This window comes from Ctenocephalides felis, unplaced genomic scaffold, assembly GCF_003426905.1.
Source record: "Ctenocephalides felis isolate EL2017-DRISC unplaced genomic scaffold, ASM342690v1 CF-g0.4_SCAFFOLD_00845, whole genome shotgun sequence".
Taxonomy (NCBI): domain Eukaryota; kingdom Metazoa; phylum Arthropoda; class Insecta; order Siphonaptera; family Pulicidae; genus Ctenocephalides; species Ctenocephalides felis.
Window position 1 is genome coordinate 84,358,608 of NW_020536999.1, and position 23,523 is coordinate 84,382,130.

Below are 23,523 nucleotides of genomic sequence, written 5' to 3' on the forward strand. Positions count from 1 at the left end.
CAAAAGTAAATCAACATTTGGCAAAAATTTTGTAAGGCTTAAGTGTACATCCCTTTTTGTTAGGAGATCAGTAATAACGCTAAACCACCTTTCTACTGTGTATTTTAAGTTTCAAACAAAAATTTATATTGGAAGATTCCCGAAACTCATTTCATAGTTTTTAGCGGTTTATTCTAACACGTATTTATTATCTAAATTAGGAAATTATTTCACAAACAAATTTGCTCTTAGTGATTCGTCATATAAACAAAAATACACAAGTACAATAACCTATCAAATCTTGCATGTTACCGCTATCCATTATATATATATATATATATATATATTATATATATATATATATAATGAAATTGTTTCTTGGGCATCCATCCAGTAATTAAAAAACAGTTTTAATGAAAAATGTTTTTATTTTAAGAAGTGCTATAATTAAATAATTCAGGGTTACAAATTAAAACAATATAAAAAATACATAATTAACAACCAAAAATAAGTAAAACAATGTATATGAAAAGTATATATGAAAAACAACCATAAAATAAACAAATGTAAAGAAACTCACCATACAAATAAATTTTGAAAAACAACACAAAGACACAAAATTGCACGAAAAAATAAATAAATGTGAAATAAAAAATTGATGAAACGTCTAGTTATGAAAAATTTAAATAAATGTAAAATTAAAATAAATGATATATTTTATTATAAAAAAGCTTATTCCAAACGAACATGTTGTTAGTTTGGAAATTGTATTACGAGTGTGTATGAGAGTAAAATGTGTGCGTAAGTGTTTGCGGAAAATAGTGGAAACTGTATCGTCATTGGTGAGAGAAATAAAACCATGATCACCGAGCTATAATTTTTTATGTAACTATTATCGTTCCATAACTATTATCGTTTTTCTGTTAATATCTATACTTTTCCTTAATAATTTTCTCTTCATTCACAAATTTTTTGGATTTGATTATGGATGTCTTACACATGTATATTTTTACTATGTTCCTATTGCGCATGATCGTTAAAAAAATCTTCGTAATATAAAACCACTAAAATTCTCTCTATCCCGTTCTCTCACCAATGACGATACAGTTTCCACTATTTTCCGCAAACACTTACGCACACATTTTACTCTCGTACACACTCGTAATACAATTTCCAAACTAACAACATGTTCGTTTGGAATAAGCTTTTTTATAATAAAATATATCATTTATTTTGATTTTACATTTTTTCAAATTTTTCATAACTAGACGTTTCATCAATTTTTTATTTCACATTTATTTATTTTTTCGTGCAATTTTGTGTCTTTGTGTTGTTTTTCAAAATTTATTTGTATGGTGAGTTTCTTTGCATTTGTTTATTTTATGGTTGTTTTTCATATTTACTTTTCATATACATTGTTTTACTTATTTTTGGTTGTTAATTATGTATTTTTTATATTGTTTTAATTTGTAACCCTGAATTATTTAATTATAGCACTGAAGATGGGTCAAATCAGGACCCGAAACGTATGTTCTTAAAATAAAAACATTTTTCATTAAAACTGTTTTTTAATTACTGGATGGATGCCCAAGAAACAATTTCATTATATTATTTCACCATCTGAAGAAAAACCTCTCGCTTTATATATATATATATATATATATATATATATATATATATATATATATATATATATATATATATATGTATAAGAAAATAAACTAGAACTTACTTGGTCTACAATCGAATGCCAACTTTCCTTCAGCCTGTCGAAGAGCAACATAAGATCTCACAGATCCTACAGATGATGACATTGCATACTTCCATATCTGCATTTTAATCATAATTTTAATTATACAATTATAAGGCATAATTAATTTTATATTAATTGTAAATTATAAACAAGTTCTCACATTCAAAGATATTGATTTGTAATAATACAATGTTAAATAAAATTAAATCATGCATTATAAATATTAAAATGATAACTGTTCAGTACTTTTTTGCAGTTGCATAAAATGAGTGTCGCATTCAGTACATATTTTTTATATTATTTTGTATACGGAAAAATGTAAACGTTTAAGCGTAAATAAATTTATGTATTTAATAAATTTTAACTTAATATTTAATCGATTTTTATACATCTTTGTCACGACAAATTAATATTTATAATATCATTTAAATATTAAATAAAATGCACTGCCTTTATTTCAAATTCTAACCCAAGATCAAATCAAGCCTATTTTTTAATTTCCCAAAGAAGTTTATGTTTTTGCCACAATTGAAAGTTTATATATATCTAAATTTTTGTTGATTATCGGAAAGTTTATGCAACTTGTCTTAAGGAAAAATGCCACATAAACCTAGCTAAATATTTATTCAAACAAAGTATTTCTAAACAAAATTAGTACAAATACTGCTATAGATTAGATAATTTGTAATTAAGACCACTTAAGTCTGAAATATAACAAAATCACTTTTGTAAATTCTTAATAATGAGTTTGAAGTAAAATAAAATAGAACAACTAAATAGTTATGTGTATTGTTAGATTATGTATATCTCAAAGGCACAACTGACTATTAAAAATTTTAATAAATTTATATAATTAAATACCTTTTGGTTAATCTAATTAAATATTTATAAATATGTATCATTAGATACTGTACCTAATATTAATAAAATTGTTTTAATAATTGTTGGCTAATTACTTATAATTAATCAATTAAATTTAATTTTTTCACATACCTGTGAGTCGTTTCCACAGTAACTACTGCCTTCACTATACTGACTGCACAACTTTTGAAAAAATGCCTCGTTTTTCAAAAACAGAGAAACACTCGATGTAATTGCCTGAGGATGCAAGAAAAAGCTGGAACACCTCGACTTGCCAGGATAACTAAAAGAAAATTATTATTTTAATTATATCATAGTCAGTTTAATGTTTGATCTAAATAGTAACTAAGCCAAATTTAATTTATAGATGTCGAAATAGTAAGTGAGTGTAGTATTACAAATAGATATACAAATTTTATTGAATTCAAAAATTTACAGTTTACAACCAAGCCCTGTGATATATTTTTAAGAGAAATTATAATATTATCAATTCTGGTTTTTGAGCTTGCCAAGAATTGAAGTTTTACTTTTGAAATTAATTAAAATATTAAATAAGAAGCAAAGCCTTAACCAAACACTGAAATGATTATGGCACATAATATATATGCCACAATAATATAATATTCACGTTAACATAAATATTATTAAAAATATATATACATATATTAATAATTTATTGATATTCAATAAAAAGCCTGGTTTAAAATTTATTAATTAATAGTTATTAATAATTAAATTTTATTATTACTAAATAGAATATTTTACAAAATATATCTGTACATTCATATGTAAATTGTTTCATAATATCTTATACCAGGCACCCTTGCCTGACAGATATGAAAATAATATATAAATGAAATATAATAATAATAATAATTTATATAATACTTACATTCCATAACATCCTTGATTAACAGATGTATCAGATACTGAATTGTCTGTTGTATTTGCTGGAGAAATTTCTTTCGGTGGTGCAATTATTGAAATTACTTTTCTTGCATTCTGCATAAGAAAAATATAAAAAAATGCTTGTTAAAACATAAATCTATATATATATATATATATATATATATATATATTTATATAAATATTTATTTATTTATTTATATGTATGTATATAAACATACATAATTAAGTATGTATAAAAAATTGCATAAGTTTTGTGTATATACATACCTTTTTCTTATTTTTCTTCTTCATTTTTGATGGTGATATGGTTGTAAACTTCACTAAAGATGAACTGTGTTCTAAACTATCTTCGCCCTCATTTTCTATAAATAAACATATAAATAAATGAGTGATTATATAATTGTATTCACAAAAAGGTCCACTACCGATATCTCAAAAACAAGTAAAGTTAAGAAATTTTTTAATAACAATATTATTACAACATCGCTATCAATGTTTGAAAACAAAAAAAATCCGTAACAAAAGTATTTTCTTCGTGGTTAGTTTTATTGGTTGTGTGCTGTTCGTTAGCTTACGAGACCATACATTACTTAATTGTTTTGTATGCATTGTTTTTTTTTTTATATAACCTCTACATATAACAGTTTACATCTGGGTGGGGTAAAAAGGACCAACTGAACCTTTACCCCGGCAAAAGTGTAAACAACAAAAAATAGTAAAAAAAAGTAACTAAGTTTGAAAAAGCAATTTTACAAGTAATAAATTAAATAAATAGTTTCAATTCTGCTGATAAATATTTCGGGTGAAATACTAGATCAAGGTTATATACAGCCTGGCTTTGTAAAAACTTTACCTATGATTTATATTTTGAATCGGTTGAATAATAATGTAGCTTATTTTATATCGTAAAATCCTTTTAAAATTAAAAATAAGACATTGGATCTATTTGCTGGTCCTGACTTTCCTATTTTACACCAGCTATGGGTAAAAAATTTTTAAAAAACATTTATAAAACAAATTTTAGAAAAATAGCACATTTATATAAATAGGAATTAACTGAGATTATATAAAAATTTTGTGTCTCTGTTTGATATATACTCTTTAATAAATTAATAATTAATTATTAATAAATTTAATAATTCATACTTTATAAATATCGAATAGCTTTTATTTTAACTATTGATATCAAAATTATTGCAAATATATTAAATTTATTATTCGACATTAGTGTGCATTCATAAATTCCTAATAGATAGCGGTTTTGGCATCTAATTGTAAGTTGCTAAAATATTTTTTTTTAATTCTAATTTTTTTTGCAGACTTATTAAAGAAACGCTTGGCTGGGTTGGCTAGTATGTACATATATAAATACATTTTACTTAAAAATAATCAGTAAATTATTTTTGGATACAAATAAATATATTTTTTAAATAAAGTGTGACTTAATTAAGCTTTAGCTTTAGCTTAAGCTAAATTTCATGTATGCATTATTAAAAAAAAACTGTTTACAAGAATATCATATATATGATATTAAAAAAACCTTTATATCAAACATAATCTTAATATATTTAATTAATAAGTTTATTTATATAATTTATGGGGCAATTCTGTCGTCGACAGAATTGCCCTATTAATTTATTAATTTATTCATTAAAATATGGCAAAACTCATCACAACCAATACGCAATCAAGATTATTTATAATCGTAACAAACTTGTTATGACTATTACCAATATATTATTATTATTTTCTTAATTAAATTAATTAATTAGTTATTTACCAATATCATTGAGTCCAAAAATATATTGCAGCTTCATGGCCAGCCTTGTCTTTGGTGGAATAGAAGGAGAAGAAATAGATTTATTGTTGTTCCTGCAATCAAAATGTAGTATTCTTACTATAAGTTGTTACTTTAAATTAAAACTAATATGTAAAGGTAATTCAAAATAGTGTAATTTGTAATTAGATTAAATTTTACCTCGTGTTGACTTCTCGATCATCCTCAATCCCAAAATTTCTTTGGAAATCATATGATATTTTATCGACCCTGTAGTAATCCTGATTTTGTTTCCCAAAAGCATCCATAGAATCTTGTTTTTCTGTTCAATAACAAAAATAAATCTTTATTTCATAAAACAAGCGAGCAGTGATAAAAAATAAAAAGATATAATAAAATAATAATAATAATAAAAGATAAAAATTAAGAGAAATATATAAGATAAGTAAATATTGTAAAAATATTAGGGTGGGTCAAGTTGTATGGGCTAAGAAAGTTCACAAGGGCATATCGCAATTCTGATTTTTAACTTCCCATATGGTAAATGTTTACACATTTTACATGTCGTTTCAGAGGTTTTGAACATTTTGTCATACCTCAGAAAATATTGATGTGCATGTGTATGTATGTATGAATGGATACAATTTTTCGTCCACGTTTTCGGGCGCATGTATTAACCGATTTGAATGGTTCAAAATACATTTGATTCCTATTGATAGAGAGATATGCTGATTAGGTTTTGGCAAAGGCAGGTCCAGCCGTTACGGAGATACGGAGCAAAAAGGGCAGAAAATAGAAATCGAGTTTTTAAGAGCACGGAGCATCCGATTTGAGTGATTCTAAAAACATTCAATTCGTAATATTTGGCAAAGGCAGGTCCAGCCGTTTTGGAAGTATCAAGCTAAATATGCAAAAAATAGCAGTTTTTGAGAGAACTAAGCATCCAATTTGAATGAAGCAAAAAACTTTCTGCTTGTTTTGACAAAATAATCGCTTTTGAAAAATATTTTCTTCATTTCAATTTTTTTTCTATTTTTTTTTTCAAAATAATTTTTGTTTGTATATCGAAAATAGTTCAGGTTTTCATTAATTCTGGCTAAAGTTCTAAAGATCACTTATATACTCTAAATAAATAATTTTAACTTTGTAATTCAGTTTTTATCATTATTATAAATTACTAATTAGACAATGTTACAGTATTTATAATAATCTATTTGAAAACATTTAATCTTCCTAGAACATTTCGTTAAATTATAGGAAGGTTCCACCAGTTTGCCTTAAAGCACGATGCCATACACCACTAGTTACATTATATGTTTGGCTAGTAAAAAATGATGTTTTTGCCTTTCTAATGCAATACCTAAATCTTGGAGAAACAACTAATATTGAAAATTTGACTGATTTGAAATTTACTTCTTCACTATGGTTTATTCGGCAAAGTTTCTGAAAATGGCCCACACAACTGAATCTACAAGTGCCCCAGTAAAGTTTTTAAATCTAAAGTAAATTAAAATCACGTTAATAAAACTTTGATATTGCATATACATATTTAATAGTCCTACAATTTATTTATTTTTATTACGTAACAACTACTTTGATTATGTTTCATAAATTTAACATCCAAAATCTCACGCCTAAACATAAACATGAAAAACATGAAGCACAGAAGATATTTTAGAAACTTCGTTATGAAATTAATGTTATTAAAGAACCAGCGGCCATGTTTAATGTATATTTCATTTTCGTTACGTGGCAGCTACATATACATGTTTAATGTATATTTCATTTTCGTTACGTGGCAGCTACGCCACCTGTGTTACATCAGATTATTATCCCTAGTAACAAAAGTAAGTAGTAAAATAGCGAGGAGTACAAAAGAACGAATTTATTATGATTGTAAAATCTTCAGTAAAGTATATAATAGTCATCATCAATAAGTAGACAATATGCAGGTACCATAATTCATTTATATTTATACTTATGATGAGAAAAACCATAGTCTGAAGCGTTGCAAAGTGTAGTAAGACATGTACTGTTCTTTATATTTTCAAAGAAAATATTCACATGTTCAATCTTACCTGTTTCGAAGCATTGGTTATCCTCGTTCGGACTCATCGTACCGGAAGGGCAGTCGTCATACCGGACAAGCACGTCCGAGCCGAACCGAACCGAACGCAGAGATTTCACTCGGTTATCTTCGTATATGTTTCCGAATGAGGTTGAGTAGTGTGTCGAAGAATCGTACGCCCTGAGGGTTAGAAAATTAAAATTTCTAACTTATTATTAGAAATAAATAATTAAACATTAATGAATTTTTAGGATATTTTTTAAGATCATGAAATATAAAGTTTCATTATGATGTTTCAAAAACAATTTCAACAATTAATAACAAAGAAATGGCCGGACCGATCTTTGCCAAAGATTATAGTCAAAAAGATTCTCAACTGATATCTTTAATGCAGTTTTTGAATTTTCAAAATCGGTTCTAAATTTTTGGCAAATATGTTGACAAAAAATCACGCATTCATCTACTAATTATAAAAATCGTTTAGAGAAAAAAATCGACAACATTCCAAATTTTTCCTCACATATAATACTCTTTCCAATTGCGGTGTCCAAGGGTTAGGATAACTTATTGACACCTCGATAAAACATAAATTAGGCACATTGGATTTCTTAGATTAATAAAAATAATTGTAATTATAATTGTTTCTCTTACCCGTAATCAACTGTTCTTTGTTCAGTAGAAGCATCATCCATCAAAGGATTTGTAGCAAACGATGATTCTTTACTTGAATCAATACTCTGGTACACATAATTGTTCCTGTCATCATCAGGAATCTCCAACAACTTTTCATCGCTGGTAATTTCGTAACGCTTTACAACCTCTAAAGGTTTCTGATCTTGTTCATACACATCATCATAGTAATTGTGCTTATTTTGACCTTTGTGCTTATGTTCTACTCGATCTGGTGAATCGTGATGATGCCTTTTGGATTTATTCTCATCTAACTTATCCGCATGGTTCTTGGATTTGGTTTTCAGTTCATTGATGGATTTGAAATTTTTGTCATCTTTTTTGGAGGTATTTTTGTGTTTTTTACTATCAAAGTGGCGATACTTTCCAACACTGCAGTATTCATTTTTATCATAATTTTTTATACTTTTAAAATCATCAAACTCATCACCAGGATCATCAAAGTAACCGTTAACACAAACAAAATTATCCAAACTTGTTATGTTTTCAGACACTTTTTGACTGTGTGTCTTTTTATGATCCTTGAATTTAGCAAAACCATCATCAATATCTCCAAAAATACCTCTATTGCTATCAAAGCATTCATTATTATCGACAACTGGTTTAAGTTCTTCAGAACCTGCACGTAAGTAACCTGAATTTGAAGCTGATAAATCCATTGGTTTATCAAAATATTCACCATCTGATGATACCAATGTACTGCTGTCACCTGAATTATTATCACCCATGTTAGTCCATAACAGTTGTTCTTGCTCTTCACTTGAACTTGAAGGATAGTGGTCTTTGGTGGTAAGTTTCTGTAAAACTTTTGCTTCTGGTGAAGAATCATGATTTGTATTGTAATTGTTCCGGTTATGATGATCTTCATAATTGTTTTGTTGTTGAACCTTCTTTTTGACATAAGTTCTATCACCATTTTTGTTGAAGGATAAGTTTTCATTATCATACAAATCGATTTCGTGCCGTTTGGTTTTGTCCACATAGTTGTCCAAGTATTTAGTAGTTTTCGGTTGGTTGTACGTTTTATGTTTAGATGCATCATAATATTTATTCTTGGTTTCATGCAATTGTTCACGGTACGTATTTTCTTGGTTTTTACCATATGTATTAACTTTATCATTAAAATCTACGTCATCGCTAAAGTTATCAGGATACTTTTTTGAGTGTGCTTTACTTACACGCTTTCTATTTTCATAGTCGTCAATAATAGAAAAATCATCGTTTTCAGGAGTTATATCCAGATGAAGCTTCTTGTGCACCTTCTCAGCGTCGTCAGTTATATAAACATCATCCTTTCCGCGAATTTTATCCTGGTAAAGCTTCTTGTGTACCTTATATTTATCAGTAACATTAACATTATTAACATCATCGTGTTTATGAGTTTTATCCAGGTAGAGTTTCTTGTGCACTTTGTGGGAATCTTCAACAATATAATCATCATCAATTTCAGGACTTTTATCTGAGTAAAGCTTTTTGTGCACTTTCCCAGAGTCGTCTACAATATAAACATCATCATTTTCAGGAGTTTTATCCAGGCAAAGCTTCTTATGTATCTTCTCAGAGTCATCATTAATATAAAGATCATTGTTTTCAGAAGTCTTATCTTGGTAATGCTTCTTATGCACCTTTTCGCGATGTTTATGATATTCTAATGGTTCTGGTAACTTTGAGGACTCTCCAGAATTATCATAATGATATTTATCAGAATTTTGTCTAAGCTGATCATTGTAGTTGTGTTCAACTTTAGATTCGTCATACAAGCCTTTGTTTTTATGTAAATGTTTTGCATGGTTTTTATCATTGTCATCATAATCACATGGTTCTTTCAACTTCTGCTTAGCAACAATATCAGGACACATAAGATTGCTACTGCTATTGTCTGTCAACTCGCTCATATCTTTGTTAAAATATTTCCTATCCAATATCCTATCCTGTCGCATATGCCGTGCCTTCTTGTTTTTCTTGGTCTCGATTTCAATCGCAGGTTTACATCTTTGTTTGCGCGCCGTCTTATTCATAGAAGTCTGCAAATCTTCCAAGGTCTTCACATGGACTTTATAACCACGTTTGAGTTGTCTCACAATTTGTGAAAACTGGGAATCGGTCAAGTCCAAACTTTTATTGAAATCGATATAAGCATCATCCTTTTTGCCTTTTTTGCTATCATAATGCTTTTTACCATCTGGTTCTACCTGATAATCTAAGTTCTGCACTGCTACTGGAAAAACGTTGTCGTTCCCATTGATAATCTCATTATCATCCTGTTTCTGGCTTTCGAGAGAACTGCAATTGGTTGTGTAGGAACACAAATCAGGAGAGTAAATTTCCAATATGGAACCAGTGTCATCTGGATATTTTGAAACTTCATGGTCTTTCTTTGTGTATCTTTTAGGCGCCAGAGGGGGGATTTTCTTGCGTTTTTCAACAGATTTCTTATATTTTCTTCGGGGGTTGTATTTTAAATTGTTCTGTCCAGTGGGTGTGTATAGACCTCGGAAATTTCTATGAAAAGAGAAAAGAAATATAAATATTATTAATTATACTTGTAAAATATACTCTGCCATATAATAAATGAATGCATTATAACACATAATAAAGAATTTAATATATATAATATGTTATATAACATGCAAATATGTAGGTGATTATAAAATGTGGTACAAATATGGTAGAATAAATAATAATACTAAGTGAAAGCGGCATTTTGCCTTAAGGGAAGCTGCATAATTAACTTACTGATATTAGTCCAGACATTATAGTAACTTCACCTACATATAGTAGGGTGTCAATACCATATGTAGGTTTTGAGACAACTTTATGGTGTCAATATACAAGTATTTACAGACTTACAGCTGGGTATCTCGAATTCCGAGATTCTTACCTAATTTAAGCCTGAATGACTGGACTATATGTGTAATAATAGGACTTGATCGATATAAATTAAAATTAAGCTACTTAGATGTAATTTTCAACTGTTTATTTCAAAAATAAACTTTTCGCTTTCACTAAAAGCTAATTAATATATTTTTCAAGTATGTTATAATAATATCATATTAGTAATTGAATTAATTAATTATAGCACTTCATATAGACTTCATAAATCCTAAAAGAGCTAACCGTTATTCCCAATTTTAATAAATGTATATAATATTCAACCAATTTTTGCAGGCCTCCTGCTATGTTAGGTATTCTTTCAGTACATTAACTCTGTCAAAATTGCATATAAAACGAAAAAACATTTATGGCCGATTCTGCCAAACAACAGACCAATGTTATGGTAAGGCCATGTTACGCTTCAACTTCCATACATATAATACTGAATACTGTCAAAATGTCACGTATTTGCTGTGCATTCAGGCGTTTTATATATAAACTGCAACACACTTGTATGTTATGAAGCCGGGTCAGAAAGACCCTGCTATCTAAGATCGTTCTTTTTGACATTTGTGCGATTTCTAGGTTAGGTTTTCTATCTAACAACCTGAGAAAAACGCCTGACTGCACAGCAACCACATGACTTTACTCGATATTTAGAACGAATTTGTATGGAAAGTTCTTCATAACATAGCTTTGCCATAATATTTGTCTGTTATGAAGAATCCATGAATGTAGATATAGAATATTATATAATTTATATTATCATCGACTCACTTGAAATCTTTGATACCCAACAGATTTTCTTCTTTCTTCACCAAATTATCCGCAAGAGATTTATTCCAATACATTGGTGACCGTTTACCTTGTTTCTTGTTATATTTCTTCAGATACTTTTTCATGGCAATCTCTAGCTTGGAACTACTCGAAGACTCCAAATCGGTATCGATCTATAAAATAATACACAAAAACAAATTAAATACATATGAATTTAATAATTATAATATTACTAAACCTTCTTTTAGATGATAATTTTATCCTAGAGTTGATCAAAATAGGAAGAAATAATATAAATTAATAGGTGATGAAAACGAATAATGTATATTGGTGCAATTCAGGGACCAATTCAGCCGCATAACAGAAAAAGGTTATGGCAAGGCCATGTTAGGCTCCAACTTGCTTAGATTATGCTACTGAAACGTACTGAATACTGTCAAAATGTTAAATATTTTCTGTGCATTCAGGCATTTTACACATAAACTGCAGAAAGACCCTGTTAACTAAGATCGTATTTTTGGCAATTGTGCGGGTTCTAGGTTAAGTTTACTATCGGAAACCTGAGAAATACGCCTGACACCAACCGCATGGCTTTTGCCAATGGTTAGTATGGAAAGTTCTTCATAACATGACCTTGCTATAACTTTTTCTGTTATGCGGCAGAATCGGTCCCTCAATCACATAAATCAAATGCCTTTGATATTTATTCATAATTAATTTCTAATGTATGATATTTGATGATAAACTTACACGATATGGTTCTCTATCGTTAGCATTTCCGACTGGAGAATCCAGAAAGGTTCCAGCTCTCTTCCTACTTTTAGCTCTTTTGCTCAACAGACCGAATTCAGAAATAATATAAGGTCGTTTGTTTCCTTTATGTTTACGTTTTTTCTCACGTAATTTTCTATAGAATATCAAAATAATTAATATACTAATCATTTGGAAAATAAATAATAAAAACATCCCATTTAACTCGGTTTAATTATAATAAATAAACTAGTTGTAAGTAGCATTTTGCTTTGTGGAAAGTTGCATATTCTTATCTTTCTGAAAAGTGTAAATAATTGAATTGATAAATAAATTTTTTGATTTATATATGATTTACCTTCTATCTAGTTTACCTGTCTTCCTGCCTACCTGTCTATTTCTTTGCCAGCGTACCTGTCTACCTGCCCATCAACCTACTGGAGTCTATCATTCTACTAATGTATATGTCTCTTTTTCTACTTTTCTATCCGTTTATCTATTTACCTGTCTAGCTGCCTGCATGTCTATCTGTGTAAATGCCCACCTTCTTACCTGACTACTTATCTGCATTTCTACTTTTCTACTTGTTTACCTGTACCTGTTTACCTGTCTATCTGTACCTATCTACCTGCCTACAAGTCTATCTGTCTATCTATTTACCAATAATTTTATTTGTATATGAATCATTAATAATGATTAGTAATGATCATTGCTAATCATTATTAATTCTTGGCTACCAAATGGCACTTTTTTCTATATCTGTAAAAATGTAATCAGCACATCGCGTTGTCAATACAAATTGAAGGTCTTTTGAATCAATTTAATAGGATGCTTCCGTTCTCACGTAAACTGACTTTCCATTTTTTTAATTCTTTGTCCCATATCTCCAAAACGGTTGGACCAGCCTTTGCCAAAAATTATTCAGCACATCTCCCCATGAATAAGAAACAAATGATAATTGAATCATTAAAATCAGTTGATCCCTGCTCTCAAAATCGTGGACAAAAAGTTGTATTTATACAAAACACATACTACTTACAGTATATTTCCGATTATATAACTGGAACAGCTCATTATTAAAACTTCTTCTGAAGAATATAATTAATAATTTTTTTATACAAAACCCTAATCTTCTTCAGAAAGTTTAAAATGTTCTAATACACTCTACTTGATGTTTTCATTTAAACAAATTATTTTTTACACTCTTGTATGATAGTTATTTTTCCATGTTAGGTTATTAGTCCACAAACAAAAGTTTTAAATACTTGTATGAAATATTAAAAAAATACCTGTCCTCGTACACTAAATTTTCGTAAGAAGACCAGCTGCTTTGCAAACATACTTCTTCATTCATATTCAAATGATCCTGAAATTTTGTTGAAATATATAAAAATGTAATTGTAAAAAGATGTAATAAATAAAGTCTATTAATGTAATTTTTTTTAAGGTATTACTGTGCAATGTTATATTCAAATCAAATAACAAATGTGAATTTATAATTTGTTATAAATACCTCTTTATTTATAAAAATATTGGCACTATCATAGCTTTCTTGAATATTGTTAACTACAATAGTTTTTGGCACATCGAATTCAGCAACTGAAAAAAAGTGTTAGCTATTTTTATAATAAACTATATAAGTTAATTCTCTAAGCAAATCTTAATGGATAAGTTATTTCTCGAAGCAATTTCAATCGATTAAGTCATAATATCATTCCTAATTCAACTTACGTTCAGCCACAGGGCTATCTGTACCCTTTTCTGTAACTGCACATTTCATTGCAGACGTCTGTTTGGACTCTCCTTTGGTTTTCTTGGATCTTTTAGATTTCATCTTATGCTTCAATTTGGCACTCAACACACTGGCCGATGACCATTGAGAAACATTATCCTATAAAGATAAATAATTATTATATAATATTATTCTTTAGTGCAGTATTGGTTAGTAAAAATCTACATTAACACATAAATAGTGCGGGAGACACATGTATCTTTGAATGAATATTATAAACATTAGAAATAAATATTATAAATATTCAATAAATATTGTTAAAATGCTTCCTTCAAAATATACCAATCTATTTTAGTGCTGCTTGTATCGCGATCTTCATGGCAAGGGAGTTTACTTTACATACTTTTTAACATTAACATATAAATAGATACACGGATATATGGAGATAGTGGGAGAAAAAACACCATTACCATCATCACTAATAATAATAGCGGGACGTTTGAATTACAAATGTATATATAACATTTCATTACATAAAAAATGTGACAAACAATATTGTCCAATTATTGTTTATGATTATATAAAATATAAGTTGTAACATTGTTATTAAAATTATTTAATTAATATAATTATTGAGAATATTAGATAAATTATAGTTAAACAATAAATAAATATTGGCTGGTATACCAACTCAACAGTTACGACTAGCTGAAAGTGTCATTTTATCATTAGAAAGTTGCATTAACTATCTGATTAGTGAATTTAAAGTTGTAATATAAAAACGTTTACAAAACGGCTTTGCCTATTGTCTCATTAGCTAGTTTATTTTGAGTTTTATTAAATGACTTTTAAACTTTTGAAATCGGTGCAGCCATTTTTAAAAAAGCATCGACGATCGGTCATATTTTAATTCACATGCACACACAAACTTTTTCCAATTTCGGTCTCAAAGAATGACCAGATGCATAAAAAACTAGTGAGTCAATTATTCTGGCAATAACAAACCTCTTCGGAAAGTTAAAAATACCAAATGAATAATTAATCATTAACAAGAAAAAAATAAACAAATATTAAAACTTAGCTCATATTTATAAGAGAATTTGTGTTTGATGCTTCATCAATTGTATGTGTAACCTGACAGGTACCATTTTATACTACTTTAACTTTTGCGCTCCATTGGCGCATGTATACGGTGCAACAATGGCGACTACAGAGTGAAAAGGGTTAATATACAATGAAGATTATTCATCAATCTTAAATTATCTTCTATTTCAACATCAGGTTTTTATTTTTACCTCATTAGCTGTAGTTGTAGGACTATGTGTATCCAATGGACCTTTCCATTTCGGTCGTTTTTTGTTTTTCGTGTTATTCCTGGTTTCTCTGGACCTGGATGATCTTTTGTTTTGCAACATTTCCTTTTTGCGTCTTTCTTTCTTCTCAATAACCAAATCCCGAAGCCAACCACTTGGAGTATCTGGGTAATAAAAGCAAACATCATCGTAAAAGCAACACACATACACATAAATAAATAAATTTATATATATATATATATATACTAGCAGACCCGGCAAACGTTGTTTTGCTAAGTAAGTTATTTTATAAACAATTTCTAGAGTATCTAAAAAATTAATACTTTTTGTGTAAGGATGTGTTGTTTGAATTGCTATATACAATGAGATATTATAGAAACAATAAACCCCATTAGTTTGTATATATTTTATTAATACAACCAAACTGAAAGTTTTATACACTTTCTATAGAAAACATGGCATAATTCAATCCAAGTCTTTGTTGGTCTTTCGACTTATATAGTCATTACAAATTCCATTTAATCGATTAATGAATGCGTTTCAAATTTTTTGAAATTTTTTTGGATTCTGGATTTTGTGTATAATTGTAAATAATACTATTGAGCTTGTACAAATTTTTCAAATTTCTGCGAGGAGAGATACAAAATGATTTAGGTATCTCTTTTTTGACCTGCTTTTTGAAAAGTTTCTAGTAATATTCGATGAATAAAAGTAAATTTAATAAAAAGTATATATGTAGAACAGGGCAAGGCACAAAGGTCCAATTGACTTTAGGCAAATATAAATTTTATTATGAAAATCAAACCAATTACATCACAACAAATGACACATTTCAAATGAACAATTATCTGACTACGTTCAGTAAAACTACCAGCTACTTCATCATTGTAAAAACGTGCTTTTTTGCTGTCTTTAAAAAAAATTATCTAGACCTTTTTACCCTATAACGGGTAACTTGGAACGGCCAGATGGCAAGCAGGTCTAATGTCATATTTTAATTTCAAAGGTATTTTACAAAATAATTACATTTTCAACTAATTGCTAGAAAACTACCAATGGAAGAAAATACTTTTACTATGGATTTTCAAAGATTACCATTTATCTCCCAATACCAAAGTCATAAGAATCAGGTTATAGCTGATTATACATATTTTTCCCTTTACATTCAAATACTGCTGTTAAACAATGCTTAGCTTTACTGGTTTTTGACACTTCGGTCGTGGATCTTCATATATTACTATCCATTCTTGAATAAATTCAGAAAATTATAACTGGAAATAAGCTATTCGACAAAATGTTCCTTTGATCAATTCCAAAGGGTATGGGCGTGTTTCCATACAGAATTGGCCCCACCCTGGTATTTAAATAATTTTGATGCCATTTTATAGGTATTTTCGAGAAAATCCGATAAACCAAATTTCAAATCCGTAGCTCATCATTTGGCCAAGATATCATTGAAAATGTGTGAAAGTGGCCCCTTTTTTCAAAGTCGTTTTTTGTCGCAACGGTGAAGGATATCAAAAAACAATAACGGGATTATATTCATATCGATGTCTACTATATTTTAATAACAAATATTGTTTAGTAATTATTTTTAGTGCAGGAAAAAGTGAAAATAATTTTTCGTTTTGAATTTTCAGGTAGTGCGGTTGTTTGGACTAATTTTAATTAGCATCATTAGAACGGCTATTCAATTTTCTTTTAGTGTGCAAAATTTTGTTTTATTTCATGTGGTAGAACACATTCAAAATTAGAAAAAACCTGAGCAAGTACACGCTCGCGCTCATATAGCACTCGCGTAAGTCGTCTCTCATTCGCAACGACTAGCAACAGCATTGCTCGCCGCGCGTCTTGATAAATTAAAACATTTTTAATAAAAACAATATATATACATTTATATTTTGAATAATTATATTTTTATTATATGTATAATAATAACTTTATTTTTATATAATTAAATTATATATTTATATATTGCACAAGTATATTATATGATTTATCATCATTAATAATTTATCATTAATTATTACTTATTAATTAATTATTAATTATTATTTATTGATATTAATTATTAATACCACTAATAAATATAAAATAGATTAATAAAAATATACATAATAATAGTATATCGGTATATGATTACTATTCATGCTACAGCGCAATGTATACAAATGCAAGTAGACTAAGTTAGTCATAAATATATTAAATAAATCTTGAAGTTTTTTTTTAATTAGATAATATATAAGAATATATTGAATAGAATATCTCAATCTATAAATACTCATAATAATTATTGAACTACTGCACTATTATGTATCATCTTAATTAAAATATTTGAAATTTCGCGGCATTATAATTATATATTGCATTGTGGTGATAACTAATTATATAAAATTGAATTGACACTAAAATACAAGAAAAGTGCAAAATCAACTGGTACAAAGGTGTAGAGCACACAAAAATTAAAAAGAGCATTATTTATTTAATAATTATCAAAATTTCGTGATTAGTTAAATTCCAAAATTATATTATTTTATGCTGTCTGTATTTTGTTATCTTATGTGTGGTTTTGCGGGCAAAATTTCAAATATTTTAATTAAGGATGATACACAATAGTGCAGTAGTTCAATAATTATTATGAGTATTTATAGATTGAGATATTCTATTCAATATATTCTTATATATTATCTAATTTAAAAAAAACTTCAAGATATTATTTAATATATTTATGACTAACTTAGTCTACTTGCATTTGTATACATTGCGCTGTAGCATGAATAGTAATCATATACCGATATACTATTATTATGTATATTTTTTATTAATCTATTTTATATTTATTTAGTGGTATTAATAATTAATATCAATAAATATAATTAATAATTAATTAATAAGTAATAATTAATTGATAAATATTAATGATGATTAATCATATAATATACTTGTGCAATATATAAATAATATATATTTAATTATATAAAAAATAAGTTATTATTATCATATACATATAATATATAATTATTCAAAATATAAATGTATATTATTTGTTTTATTAAAAATGTTTTAATTATCAAGACGCGCGGCGAGCAATGCTGTTGCTAGTCGTTGCGAATGAGAGACGACTTACGCGAGTGCTATATGAGCGCGAGCGTGTACTTGCTCAGGTTTTTTCTAATTTTGAATGTGTTCTACCACATGAAATAAAACAAAATTTTGCACACAAAAGAAAATTGAATAGCCGTTCTAATGATGCTAATTAAAAATTAGTCCAAACAACGCACTACCTGAAAATTCAAAACGAAAAATTATTTTCACTTTTTCCTGCACTAAAAAATAATTACTAAACAATATTTGTTATTAAAAATATAGTAGACATCGATATGAATATAATCCCGTTATTTGTTTTTTGATATCCTTCACCGTTGCGACAAAAAACGACTTTGAAAAAAGGGGCCACTTTCACACATTTTCAATGATATCTCGGCCAAATGATGAGCTACGGATTTGAAATTTGGTATATCGGATTTTCTCAAAAATACCTATAAAATGGCATCAAAATTATTTAAATACCAGGGTGGGGCCAATTCTGTATGGAAACACGCCCATACCCTTTAGGTTCTAAATCTGAATAATCTAGAAAAGGTTTTATAAATACCAATGAGTACATAATTATACAAATAAGTTCTTTCAGAGCATTGTGTTTGAGAAAAATATGATTTGTCAACCATACTGAGTTATACATAGTTCGCTTCACTGTTTATACGAATGGGCAATGGCACTATCATTATATTATAATTGTTAATTATTTATTTAAAATAAATAATTTTATTATTAATTCCTTACAAATATTGAATTGTCATCCATGCGTGATTACATAGCTGTCATTTGCTTATTGTTATTCCAAGTCGAACAGGATAAAAGGTATCCTATGTCCTTCTCCTGGCTCTGAACCAACTTTTACCAACTTTACCAAAGCCAATTTTCAGTTAAATCGGTTCAGCCTTCTTGAGTTATAAGTTCTGACGATATATCTCGGAATGCACAAACCGAATTCGACAATTTTGCATTTGCTGAAAAGGTCTGGGGCTCCGTGAGGTTTATAGCTGGGTTATAATATATAAAAACCAAAAACTAATATTCTATCACGATAGTTAACATAAGGTAGTCGATTACTTCAATTAGACCTTTTTATTGTCGAATCAAAGCACCAACTTTTACCAACTTTACCAAAGCCAATTTTCAGTTAAATCGGTTCAGCCTTCTTGAGTTATAAGTTTTGACAATATAACTCCAGAATGCACAAACCGAATTCGACAATTTTGCATTCGCTGGAAAGGTCTGGGGCTCCGTGAGGTTTATAGCTGGGTTATAATATATGAGAACCAAAAACTAATATTCTATCACTATAGTTAACTTAAGGTAGTCGATTACTTCAATTAGACCTTTTTATTGTCGAATCAAAGCACATTTGCTGATAATATATATATGCCAATTAGTTGTAAACACCTGAAACATTTTATAAGATATGTATAAAGAAATTACAAATTAACAACAATTAATGTATAACTATTTACATTTTTATTACAAATTTGAGGTTATGTCAAGAAACTATATTTCAGAATATTTTTTTTATTAATTTGTTGATGATTATACTTATTGCTGATATATAAAATAAACACCTCAAATACTCTATTTAAATACGTATAAACAAATATACATAAATACCTAATTATATAAATATTACATTTCCATTTTCAAGAAATAAATTTCCCCATCGTCCATCTAGCATCGCTTGGTATTATTAAGAATTAATTTATTTGCCACTTTGTATTAATTTTCCGTGGCGATTAAAATATTTATATTATTCACGTAATAATTTTCAAATAATGGTCATTAAGAAATGCATATCAATATATTTGTATCAAAACAGAAACACCGAATGACAGTTGACAATCGAATGTAAATGTCATGGATGAAATCATTGATAGTATCATAGATTGAATAAACTACATGGATTGTTTATAAATAATTAATTTTGAATTAGAATGAAATAAAGGGATAAAAAGTATCCTAAGTCCTTCTCCTGGCTCTAAACTACCTCCCTGCCAATTTTCATCTAAATCGGTTCAGCCGTTCGTGAGTTATAAGTGGTAGCACATAAGGCGATCCTCTTTTATATATATAGATATATATTTGATAATTCAAAAGTTTCAAAATTTTTAATATACTATACTAATATTTACCGTTTAGTTAAAAATAATAATTATTGTTTTTTAAATCACTCGAATTTATTTTCAATATATTGAGCTCAATTTATTTTAATGCCAATGGTTATACAATATTTTTAATCATACCTGTAGATGTTTAATTAATAATTTTTTATGACTGAAAAATTGATTTTCCAAATTTATCCTACAAAAATTCATCGTGTGCCTTTTGATTGGAAATTGTAGTCTTAATTGTAGTCGAAACAGTGTAACATACAATTATTAACTTAAAATATGAACTTAAGTAAAATGTATATTAAATTATTAGTAAGAAAAATGCAATTTAGATATTATAATTAGCGAAATTCGATTAAAATATATACGAGATTATAAAAATTATAGGCAACATTATTGAATTATTTTGGGTGGAAAAATCCAAGGTGATATTAATTTGTCAAATCCTATTCATATGAGCACTATTCAATCTATTATCAACTAACTAAAAATTCCGTATTGAATACCAAACAGATTAATTTTTGATATAATGAAATTCCTAAATGATTTTTTGAATAAGTAAATTTTTTGTATTGTGAAATAATTTGATCTTTTTTATTTCAATTTCTGGCACATCTCAGCTACTTTTGGCACAATCATGATTATATTATATTCTAATATTGTCTAGACTCATAAGTGAATTGAAATTTCCGGCAGATGACAGTTGTCATTTGTCAAAATATTTTCAATGTCAAACAATGACATGTCGTTTTTTGCAATTTTTTCCATTTATTTCTGTATTTTTATAATCATTCAAATCCTAAAAATTTTCCTTAGCAAACTTCAAAAAGATTTATCAAAATCCGAATAATCGTTTAGGAGTCTCCTTTTATACACTCGTACAGAAAATTTTATATATAAGATAGTTACCTATTGATTGATCTTGACAAACTGTAGTGGGTTTTGTTTTAATTTTCAAGGAACAGTCTCCGCACACTTTCTCATCTTCGGAACTGCACAAACTGCTAGAAAATTCACTATCTGATCCCCCACGCTGTATAATTAGAAAAATAATTATACATTTTCACATTATATTTATAAAAAAATACTTTAATAAGTATAAATATAGATGTAAATACAAAAAAAATATGTATTTTCAATTTATACAACAATTTCTCTTCCTACTTGTTTCTGCCCTGGAGCATGATAATCTAGCACTCCAGTAAACTGCGCCTGCCTCCGCCCGTTCTTCTTTTTAATGTCTCCAGAACCTCGGACAGCTCTGGACGCTTTCTCATCAATTTCCGTTCCTGCGTTCACTTTATCATGAACAGAATGGGGATTTGTTTTCTTAACAGAAGGTGACCTTTTCTTTGGTTTTTGCAATCCTTCACCAGGCACAGGATTGTGAGTGGCGACTGTTACGAATCCTGCAGTTCTGTTATCTTCAGGATTCGTTTTATATGAGGAATCCTGATACTAAAAAGATAAACATCAAGATGATAATAATAAGAATATATTACTAAAGACATAGGTAACTGCAATAAGTAAAAAAAGCAAGAAAAAAACATAACACACACAAGAAAAAGTATAACACACAAGAAAAAGTATAACACACAAGAAAAGATTTAAAACAAAAGTTTTTACTTACATATGCATAATTAGGATACTGCGACTGCACACTTTCATTCTCCATATAATTATGAATGACATCAGCTCTATAACAAGCCATAACATGCCTAAATATAAAGCCCCATTTTAGATTATATTATATAATTTAATTACTTTGTTGTTTTTGATTAAGATTTATGTTAGATACAGTTCGTTTGTCAGTAAAGTTCTGTTTAACTTTTTTATTTCAGACTCATCGAAAGAGTTTTATTTGTTTTTATTGAGTCAAAATTAAATTTGTTTATTGATAGAGTTATATTTCAATTCCTTTTCAAATCACCTTTGTTTGTTAAAAGAGAAATCTTGTTCTTTCTTATCTATTTTGTTTGTCAGTAAGAGTTGTATTACTAATGAGATTGAAGTTATTTTCAATTGTTTAACATGAAAGTTAAATAAAAGAGCTGTGTGTTATTATAATATTGTTATAGATAAAAAAAAAACTATAAGAACTTACGTGGGTGTATTGCAATGTTGATGTGTATATGTAGGACAGCAATTTTCAACTGGCACTTGACTGCACCACATTCTATTTCTGAAACAAAGTAAAAACAATTAACAAAACTTACATAAAAATAATTATATAAGATTAAATTAAAATAAGTTGTTCATGATATTCTTCTTGTATCCTGATCTCATTTATATTCTGTAATAAATCTGCAAATTTAGCAAGGAGAACTATCGCAACTTAGCAATGATCAAAACCAAACTTTATCTATTACAAATATATCTATTATATTCATAATTATATATAGACAGTTCACATACATTTGAAATAAAAAAATTAATGAAATTAAAAGGAATGTACTAGCCAGAATGTGTTGTATTAAATTTAAAACAATTTAATTTAAAATTTTTAACTTAAATAAAAATAATTATATAGAAATAAATTAAATTAAGTTGTTTGTAAAGAAAGGTATCATATTCTTTTTATATCCTGATCTAATTTACAACATTTATATTCACCATCATAAATCTGCAAATTTAGCAAAGAAAACTCCCGCAACTTAGCAATGATCAAAACCAAACCTTATCTATTACAAATATATCTATTATTATATGTAAACAGTTAGTTTATACAAATTTTCAATTAAAAATTAATGAAATTTAAAAAATGTACTAGCCAGAATGTGTTAAGTTAATTTAAAACAGTTTGCAATTGTCACTCACT

The 23,523-nt window shown here is 27.9% G+C and overlaps 1 protein-coding gene across 1 annotated transcript; it reads right to left on the minus strand.

Moving 5' to 3' along the window:
- Positions 1–1,700: 1,700 nt before the first annotated feature.
- Positions 1,701–7,487, minus strand: LOC113391166. Its single transcript, XM_026627124.1, has 7 exons — positions 7,358–7,487; positions 5,481–5,601; positions 5,283–5,374; positions 3,770–3,864; positions 3,486–3,595; positions 2,726–2,876; positions 1,701–1,808 (listed from the first exon to the last, which is right to left on the minus strand). The coding sequence occupies exons 1-7, from the start codon at positions 7,392–7,394 to the stop codon at positions 1,701–1,703; spliced, it is 714 nt and encodes a 237-aa protein (XP_026482909.1). The 5' UTR covers positions 7,395–7,487.
- Positions 7,488–23,523: the final 16,036 nt, after the last annotated feature.

What these genes read in the sequence shown, in the direction of transcription:
- LOC113391166 (XM_026627124.1), bottom strand. Translation starts at nt 7,394, where the DNA reads ATGAGTCCGAACGAGGATAACCAATGCTTCGAAACAG. An exon ending in TTTTGGACTCAATGATATTG is followed by an intron (nt 3,865 to 5,282) that starts GTAAATAACTAA and finishes GTTTATTTATAG; the next exon opens with AAAATGAGGGCGAAGATAGT. An exon ending in ACTGTGGAAACGACTCACAG is followed by an intron (nt 1,809 to 2,725) that starts GTATGTGAAAAA and finishes ATTAAAATGCAG; the next exon opens with ATATGGAAGTATGCAATGTC.